Here is a 10591-nt window from a genome sequence, read left to right on the forward strand (position 1 = left end):
AGGGTGTTTAACATATATCATATATTGGATAAAGAGTTATGTTCTACACTGTATCAAGTCTTTCAACAGTAAATCACCCCTTGCTCTGCATTAGGGAAAACCAAAATTCGAGATTACATAACAAATGTAACATCTGGCCAGTGTCCCTATGACCCATACTAAACTTTGAATCAAATATGTACGTGATCATGATCCACATTATTCAACAACATCAAATTCAAGTAAATTAAACAATCGTGTGATTGTATGCCAAACCACCCCTCAACAGTTTTTGTCAATAAGCACGTAAATCAGCACCATATAATAAGGCAGCAAGAATGAGCTAAATTGCAAATCCTCTGTATAGCCTCATGGCGCACGACTGTCCAATCGCTGCATATAGAGTCATAAACTCTCAAGCCTGACCAACAAGAACATCCTTGTAAGGAGTTGGGGCAACGGTAGAGGATGTTGTTTCTTCCACTGGCGACCTTTTCCTTCGCCTTTGCTCTTCTACTAGCAGTGGCATTTGCCCCTCCTCCACCGATGACTGTCTCCTTCGTCTTTGCTCTTCTATTAGCAGTGGCATTTGCCCCTCCCTTTCTTGTATCAATCGGTCTTGTGCTCCGCCTCGTAGCTTTTCTAGTCTCAATCCACTCATTTGTTGCATCTTGAACACTTTTACCACATTCATTAATCCTCCAATGAACAGCAATAAACTCCCAAATAACCCGAACAACATCCAGTCTTCACTCTGCATCATTTCACAAGTCCCTCAACAGTTAGTTGATCGAACTGCACAAAAGGTGTGCAAGAGATTGTACTGCTCGTTAGTATATTATTAGTGTTTTCTATGTCATAAGCCTACAAGAAGTATAAAGATATAGACAGAGTTAAAAATATAACAACCAAATAGAATGTCTCGGATCCAAAAGTTGGATTGGCTATATGGAACCTCTGTATCAACTTATTCAGTATTCACTTCATCTTACTGATAGGACTACTACTATAGAATCTATTCACAACATCCAACGTCTCCTAGAATGTTGCCAAAAATACAACTTTTCCTTCTCTCCTCTTCTCTTTCTTTTTGATACTTGGTTGACAGGGTCATGCCTTTCTGAGTATGCACATCCTATAGTTTAGTAATTAAAGACCTTTCTTATTCCTAGACTACTTGATCATGCTTCCCAGACGAGGGTCTTAAGGTCCGGGAAACTAACTAAAGAGAAATAGTTTTTTTTTTCAAGAGCAACTGAGTAAGAATGAGAGTTTAGTTTCTGCGGCGGAACTTGCAAGCATGGTTACGGGAGACGCGGGCATCAACCCTACCTTGCGAGTATTTATGGAAAGCCACCTTTTTTCCCCCTTTAAATGTGGGTTGATATATACGTTTTTTATGATCATTATAGGTGGTATTAAAGAGTTAGATGGTAAGTCCATAAACAGATTTTTCCGTATTGATAATTGTAAAAAATGTTGGTTACTTACTAACAATTTCAAGCCATGGTGGACATATCCTGACTGCTCTCTCCAATTGAGGAGTGATCCTACCAGAAACAGTAAACTGCCCAACAAGAAGGGGATGTTGACACTTTGTTGCAAGATTTGGACATGCCCATCCGCTCTTTCGTAAATCTGACACGAGTTATGGATTGAACCAAGCAGCCATAGAGCAGGGCCAGCAATAAGCAGACTCACAGCTTGCCTCTCCATTTTGTAATTGCCATACCCCTTTTCTGCCTTCACAAACGAATTAAATACATGATCAGATGAAGAACTCAACAACATTATACTGAAACTACATAGCCAATATTCAATGTTATATTTAGCCAGCAAAGCAAAATTACTAATCCTTGTATCACATTCTTGGCTTCTTTGTCTGTTAAAGAAAGACCAGACACCTCCTTATAGTGGCATATGCTGAATTTGTGCCAGTGGTATAGTGATCTTGTCAATGGGTTCAAGTTTGGCACTGTGGTAGTTACAAGGCTATTATGTCCCTTTAAGTCAGTTCCAAAAGAATGTAGTAAATGAAATTTTCGTACATTAGACATTCCAGGGGCGGAGCTACCCTAGGGCAAGGCGTCGGAAAATTACATTGTTTGAGGTTGTGTGTTCTATCCCTTATAGGAGCATTTGCTTTTTACTTTATATTTTGACACCCCTTAATAAAAAATTCAAATACCATTCGAACTTACCCTAGTGTGATTCGTACTTAATCTACCGGTTGACGGTGCAGGTACTCAACCAATAGGGTAAACCTCACTTGTGGCATTAGGCATCTTTAATTTAAGTCTCCCTAGTCTGATACCATATTTGAAAACTTTTACCAATAAGTGACGGTTCGATTCTCCGTCTTATAATCTCCTTCTCTCAAGGTATAATAGATAAAAAAAAAAAAAAAAAAAAAAAATTATTCCTTTTACCAATCAAACACCCTCTTATAAAATGATTGCTTAGAATTCAGTGTGATGTTTTTAACGATAAAAGCGATGACACGGAAGGAAATATAGAGCAAATGAATTAGGCATTTGTTTGTGTGATTTTAACTTAGACATAAAGTCCATCGAGTTTAAAAAACTTTTGTAACAAAATGTCATTTAATCTCGTAATCATAAGTATTTTTAACAAACTAAGACAAATATATTAAAACAGAGGTAGTTAAGAATTAATTACCTGAGTGAAGAGAAAAAGAATGGCTAAGAAGTTGAGAATTGTTCCTACGGACTGAACTACGGGCACAGCGAATTCGACGAGGGGAAGCTGTGGATCAAATCCGAGCAATAGAAATCTATAGTCGATTCCAGCGAGGTGAGCTAGAAGATCATGCACATTCACTACAACAATCATCGCCAACGCTATCAACAACAGAACCAAACCGGACAATTGCTCGTTCGAGAACTGAGCAGCGAACCCACCCACCAGCAATATGGTAGCGAACAAGTATAGACCCGCGTTGATGTACTCCAATCGGTTTCGGGTCAGCCGAGGCCCGTACAATCGCATCTCCCGCGCCGATGCTAATTTCACCATTATTGTTTGAATGAGAAAACGAACGAATTCAAATCTCTATTCATAGAGAAAATTAAATTAGGAGTTAGCATGGGGTGTGGGGTGGGGGGTTACGTGGCTTTCTGCATGCTGCATGAAAGCGTCAACGGTAACCAGTGGTTAACACGTGTGATCGAACGATTATTTTACAACTAAAATTTTGAGTAATTGATTATGCATATTTATTACAGTCAAATAATATGTTTAGTGCTACATTATTACTTGAACTATACTTATATAGTAGGCCAAATCCATCGGTAGACTTCTAATTAAAGTTGACAACAATTTTCAGTTAGATACTTCAACTAAACGATATTTATTTTAGACACTTCATGTAGAGTTTCGATATATCATTTTGACACTTTTTTTTATATTCTTAGAACTAGCTTAAGTGTGTATCCTACGTGGATAAATAAATGAATGCTATGGGGAAATGTTATGGGATTTAGTTATGAATGCTATGGGAAAATGTTGGGGATTTAGTTATTTAAATGGTGAAGATGCAGACGGTGTAATAGTTTGTTCCTCCAATTTTCATTGTTACAGACACAGAAAAATTAGGATAATTTTCAGTAAGAAAACTAAAAATCAAGAGAACTTCTCATTATTATTGGGGGCGGGAGTTTTTTAGTTGTAGTAGCAGACAACATTAATGTAGCAGAGCTTAAACTTTAAGTGATTTGATTTTAAAAAGAAAAAGAGTCACAAATTCTTAGAAAATGATGATGATCTTCATTTTTTCTGGTGAGATTGCTAAAGAAATTGACTCTTTTGTTGAAGAAATTGGATTCTAATATAACCCAACAAAGTTTTGCAGAATTTTTTCGAAAAATTGTGTGGTGATGTTGGGTGATAGAAGGTGGAGAAGTTAAAAGAAGGGCGAAATGGTCTGATGAACCCTTATACTTATATGAGTTTGTATTTTAGACCCTCTTACTTAATCCTTTGTCAACTAAACTCTTAAATTCAAATAAAATAAGACTTTCAAACCCCTCCACTCATGTGTGTAACTCACTCTCCCTTACAAAATGACATGTCATATCCCATCAGATATATTAACGCCATGTCATAATGCCACATCATATATTATCAACCAAAATGTTAAATAATAAATTTTCTATTTAAAAAATAAAATAAATATATTTCTCAACTTCTCGAAGTTTTGACCAAAATAAGCCATTGTTTAAATCAATTCACCAAAATTGTATGTTTTAAATTTTTTTTACAAAACTAGTATAAACGTGGTTCACAGTAACGTTTTATACTTTATTTTATTTAAAAAAATTAAATGGAAAAAAGGCAAAAGTTCACGGAGCAAACAGAAATAAAACGTTATTGTCAATAACGTTTTATACTTCGTTATCTTGAATCACGTTTTAGAGCTAAAACGTTACTTTGAGTAACGTTACTTTGAGTAACGTTTTATATTTTGTTACTGTAGATCACGTTTTACAACTAAAGTGAGAGTCACGGGCTCTGCAATTAAAGAATCGAATCTTGCAAATTTTACAGATTATAAAACGTTACTGGCAGTCACGTTTTATATATAAAACGTGACCGTCAGTAACGTTTTATGTAGATTTAATCACGGGTCATCGAATTCTGCAAATTAAGAATCAAATCCTACTATGTTGGAATCTTACAGATCATAAAACGTTACTGTAGATCACGTTTTTACATTAAATCGTGACTATCAATTACGACACTATGTTAAAGTCAACTTTTTCATTTTTTAAAATGACCACACATATGGTTATAAAATAAACCTTGTTGTAACAGAACACATTCCAACAATATTCAATCAAGCTTTTGTTTGTGTAGCCCAATTTTGAAACAATATTCACAAAGGTATGAATTAAATAAGTCAAGTCAATATATCATATTATGTTATTATTTTACCATAGCTTTCAAATTATTTTTCTGATCTATTAATTAAAAAGATGACTTATTTTTATGTGTAGGAATGAAAATGGCGAATTTTGAACATAATGTGATGGTTGCTTTGTATTGGGGTGGCAAAATAATTACTGAAATGAACGGATTCCTGAATGTGCTAGAATGATTATTAGCATGTATACTTCAATGAAGTATGTTGAATTGGTTGAATTATTGCATGAGAAAATGGGTACAACTAGTGAAAATATTCAAATGGATATTTCGGGAAAATATCCTTGTTCGATTCAAGGTAACCATACAAGGTTCATTGAGTTTAAAATTGAGGATGATCAATCTTTGCTACAATTTTTTTTTTATACCTCAAAACTTTGCGGATAAGATTGACATAAATATTTTGGAAATGTATGTAAAGACCAAATCAACAAATCAAAATGATATATTTCAAATTAGTGGTCAACATGGTTATCACATGAATTTATTGGCTCAAAATCATGGATTTGCCATGGTTAGTCAACCTCATTATGCAGAACCGATTGCTCAACCACCATTTCAACAATTGTTAATGCGTGACCAACGATCATTTGGTGAAGGTTCAAATAGCCAAATGCATGTTGACAATATCCCGAGGGAATATGAGGACAGGTAAAACAACAAATTTATGTTTTTACTGAATTTTAATATAATTAGTTGATAACATAATTTTACACATTATAAATATACATAGATAGATAGATAGTGATATTTTTTGTGATTAATTACCTTAATTTTTTTTTAAGAAATAACCTTTTAGAGTATAAATTACTGATTTAAAAACAAGCTTCTATGTCTTATAATTTTTCTAGAATTTAATTAAATTTCTTTTTCCACAGAGAAAATGAGACCAACGTTGATCCATATAGTGATGTAAATGCTGAAATTAGTGAAGAAAGTTCGGAGGAAGATGAACCTTCAAAAGTTGATGGTGAAAGTGAATCTGATGAAGATATCAATGATGCTAGAGATTTTTCTCAAAATGACATTGGTATAAATCTTCCTAATCAATTTGAACGAGATGTGTCTGAAGTGCAAAATCATGATGTACCCTATTTTAGAACATTGGATAATGAGGAAGACGTTTTCATGTCTACATGTGAATCTGAGATGGAGTATTGTTCGGTCTGGTCTGAAGATGCCACAAAAGATTTGAAAAAGGCATGTTTTTTAGTAGTAAAGAAAAATTAAAACGAGCTGTGACAATTTGGAGTGTGAAAAAAAATAAAGAGTTCAAGGTGGTGACATCAAACAAGAGTTTATGGGTTGTAAGATGCAAGTTTCATACTTTATTGGGTTGCTTGTGGTTTCTCCGAGGACGAAAGGTTGGAGATAACCTTTGAAAAATAGAAAAATATATTGAAAATCATAGATGTGAGACTGAGGGGATTTCTAGTGGTCATGCCAACCTAAATACCAATTTAATTGCATCTTTGATAAATCAAATTCAAAAAAATCCTAATTGGTGGTAGATGTCATTTCCATGGTTCACGAAAAATTTGGTCATCAAATAACATACAGAAAAGCATAGCTTGGACGTCAACGCACGTTTGAATTGGTGTATGGTGACTTTAAGAAATCGTTTAGTGACCTACCCAATTTTTTTGCAGCTTTTCAACACTTTAACCATGGAACAATTGTGGAATGGAAACACGAAGAGTCTATTAGTTCATTAGAGGTAAAAACTTTTAAATTTGTGTTTTGGACTTTCAAGTCATGCATTGATGGATTTCGAACATGTCGTCCTGTTATTTCAGTAGATGGAACTCATATGTATGGAAAATATGAGATCAAATTATTGATTGCTGTTGGAATTGATGGAAATGATAACATTCTTCCTCTAGCGTTTGCTATTGTAGACAAAGAATCGAAAGAGGCATGAAAATAGTTTTTTAGGAATTTGAGTGCACATGTGATAAAAGATAGAGAAGATATTTGTGTTATATTTGATAGGGCAAAAGGAATTTTGACTAGTTTGCAGGAGTTACGCCGATTTCAGGAGCCTCGAGTCTTCCATCGATATTGTATAAGGCATCTTAAGAGCAACTTTCAATCTCGATTTCCAAACAAGGATCTTAGTAGGCTGATGTGGAGGGCTGCTTCAGCCCATCAAGTAAGAAAATTTGAATCCTTGATTTGACAAATTAGAGAAGAAAATGAAGAAGCATATGAATATCTCATGGAAATCCCCTTGGACAAATGGACTGTTAGTCATAATGGTGAAAAAAGATGGGGAGTGTTGATAACAAATCTTTCAGAGTCATTCAATGGAGTGTTGAAAAAAGCACGAGGCTTGCTAGTCACTGTTATGGTTAGACTTTCATTAGAGCAAACTATTGAACGATACACTCGTAGGTCTCAAAAAGCGCAACAACTTTTAGAAACTAAGCTATTTGGCATTCAAAAGATCAAGTTAATACTCATTTTATTGCATGAAAAAATAAAATAACTCAGTCAAAGCATTTGAACCATAGAATTTATAAATAATAAGTAGTTAATATGAATTAAATATAGCTATGACACGATTGGAAATGGTTTAAACTCCACTTTTCGTTGGGGAATGAACTGGTGGTCTACTTATATGGACTTGAGTAATTCTCGCCTCATGAACTATCTTTTGTTGTTGAGTTAGGCTCAGGTTACATATTTTTGCGAGGCCAAAGCTTAAGGACATAAATTATGGATCAAAACATTTCTAAGGTTTTATGTTGTCCATGCTTAGACTTCTACAAAAGACATAAATAGATAAATTGATGCTGATTTATGAACTTAGGAATAGTCAATAACCTTTTCTAATATCAAGCTAGAATAAAACATTTGAGAAGTACCACTGAATGACTAAAATGTACTATCTCATTACCGGAAAACAGAGAAAATGAACTCAAGTGAGTAAGTTTGGTTTTACTGAAAACAATTCTTAGAAAGATCATCTCAATCCCTCATATTCAATGTTTTCCTAAGTCATACCACTATCATGACTAGGCTAACAGTGAGCGAGAGTGATCACTTAAACCACGTTATCTTATCAATACTAACTCAAGATTAGACGCTGCATTGATCAATTTTGATATGAAAATGAACGGCAAATAATAAAAAAAAATCAAAAGAAACTCATTTTTATTCTTGTGTTTAACTTTGATAAGGCCTGAAAATTCTGGGGTATTACAACTGAAATGCATTGCTTATCCATGATTCAAACAACCAGCCGAGAAACAAAGTGATGCAGACAACAAAAACAATTGAATGAGACTGAAAAGACAAAAAAATCTTTCTAATACCACCTAATACAAATATACAATCTTTCTAATACCACCTAACACAAATATACAATCTTTTATTAGAGCTTTAACTAGTGTAACTTCAATATTGAATTAACTATATGTTTCAGTCCCATTTATGGAGAAAATTGTCCTAACGTGCTGGATACAAAAGGCCAATAGATATAAACATAAACATAAACATAAACATAAACATAACATATAGCAGGTCAGTTGTTCAATATAAAATCCATTTAAAGTCCATTCACTTACATGACCCCCAAAGGTCAATCCATTTAGAACGAGTTTATAAAGAATCCGATACGGATGCAACAATTGAAAGACTAAGAATTATAAGCTTACTTGGAACCATATGATTCATCCTTTGCCTTTTTTCTTTGTTAACACAGAAACTTTGTTATCTTTTGTTTTTTTCTTTTGGCCGTGCTGATTAAGATGATGACTCCCTGAAAAGTAAGAACAATTTTTCAATTATTCAACTAAAAAGGAACACTTATGTCAAAGAATAATGTGAAGATTTTAAAGTACCAGTCCCACAAAGCTTAGGAAAATTTTTACGCTTATTCTTCATCGATGGTTCAACACCTTGGCTTGCACCTTGATTTGCATCCTCCAACTCATCACCATCCACTTCATTGTTAGAATCATTCAACTCATTACCTTCGACATGCGATGAGGAAAAGTTTGGGGCGTTGTCAAAATGTAGAGGTTGATTACTACCAAATACATTTTCAAGTGATGTAAGATTTGGATCCCTTGAAATTTGTGGAGTCTGTGGTGTCATGTATGGCATAATCTCAGTGTTTGTTGGTTCATAATCCGAGGCTGCTTGGAAATCTTATGTGGCTTGATCATCTTCACCCATTTCAATAGGCGCTCGACCTCTCTCAACAGCACGTACCTTCCTACCCGCAACACCACCTTTTCCTCGCCGACGAATAGGGGGATGCAAATGGTCAGACATTTGCTCATCTCTTCTATAGTTGGCTTGCACATGAATCCTATCTACCTCTTGCACATATGCCAAACAATTAGATCCTTCATCCTGCACCATTGCACGAAACTCGTAAAATTCCTCCATTGATGGGTTATCACCGAGTGATATTGCTTTATTAACCATCAAATGAATATGACATGCCTGGCCAAAATAATTAATTAAGAAACATGCTAGCCAAGTTGACCAAGTTTGTATTAATGAGGGAATCAGATTTTTAACATGTTGAGTCAATTTTCATAAAAAATGTGACAGACCAGTAAATTAGGACACCATGGAGAGAATGAAATCATATCTTCAAATCACAAATATGAAGTACAAGTAAAACATATGAGGAAAACTTTGATATATATGCTAACTGGACAAATCATATCCACAAATATAATGTACAAACTTTGATAGAATGCTAATAAACCCTATTGTACTAATTTAATATGCTAACTGGACAAGTTAAAGTAAAGAAAAATTAAGTTATCAAACTTACCATTGTTTCGTATGCCGTCGCATTAGGCACATAACCTTGTTGTTGTTGAGGACTCGAAATAGGATTACCAATGATAAAACGAGTAATACGTCTAAACCAAATAAGGTAGGGATCATCATACCGAAGTGATCCATGAAGGATTGGTGCATTACATACATATTGGTCAATATGGTTCCAAAAATGCAACCATTGTGCATGCTCTAACTCCCAATTTGTGTTTGGTCTTCCTCGACGATCATGGTGAAAATGAGTAGCGTTAAATGGAAATGGAGATGGTATCGCCTATACCAATCCAAATTGCCTCATAACTCGATCAGGTAAATGAACCTCCACAACATCCCAACAAAAAATTGAAACTCTAGCACGCCATATATCTCTTCCAAAGCGGCAATATTCGGGAAGACTCTTAATTATGTCAGAAGAATATGGCTCCCAAATAAACTATAACAAAAAGAAGTGTTCACAATTACAATATATATGAAAGTTAAGAGAAAACTAATACAACATCTTACTTGATCTTCTGTCATGGAATCAAGCGCATCCCTGAAAACTCTTAACACATGTTTGGTAGTGTCGGTCCAACTAAAATGTGCAAACCATCTAGCAGCATGTGGACCCCTAGGTAAACCAACAGGGAAAATATTCCTCGTGTCTCTTTGTGCTACAATCTGAGGCCTAAGGACAGTAACTCTCTCCCATGCCCAAATCTAAACATAATAGATAATTATAAACTAGATAAAATTTCAATAAATACTAAGTGTAATTATTGGGTATACCTGAAGTAGTGGTAGGAATCCAGCAATCTCATTTTGGGTACTTTGGGAGGCTTTACAAAGAAAGCGATACAAGTATGCTAGGGTTGCACTACCCCAACTA

General features: G+C 34.7%; 1 protein-coding gene and 1 pseudogene across 1 annotated transcript; both read right to left on the minus strand.

Annotated features, from left to right (window-relative positions):
* Positions 1-84: 84 nt before the first annotated feature.
* LOC125859960 (uncharacterized) lies at positions 85-3015 on the minus strand. The gene is made up of 3 exons (XM_049539816.1): positions 2659-3015; positions 1471-1722; positions 85-733 (listed from the first exon to the last, which is right to left on the minus strand). The coding sequence occupies exons 1-3, from the start codon at positions 3013-3015 to the stop codon at positions 395-397; spliced, it is 948 nt and encodes a 315-aa protein (XP_049395773.1). The 3' UTR covers positions 85-394.
* A 5579-nt stretch (positions 3016-8594) lies between these two features.
* Positions 8595-9991, minus strand: LOC125860140 (uncharacterized; annotated as a pseudogene).
* Between the last annotated feature and the right edge of the window lie 600 nt (positions 9992-10591).

Source organism: Solanum stenotomum, chromosome 3 (genome assembly GCF_019186545.1).
Source record: "Solanum stenotomum isolate F172 chromosome 3, ASM1918654v1, whole genome shotgun sequence".
Classification (NCBI taxonomy): Eukaryota; Viridiplantae; Streptophyta; class Magnoliopsida; order Solanales; family Solanaceae; genus Solanum; species Solanum stenotomum.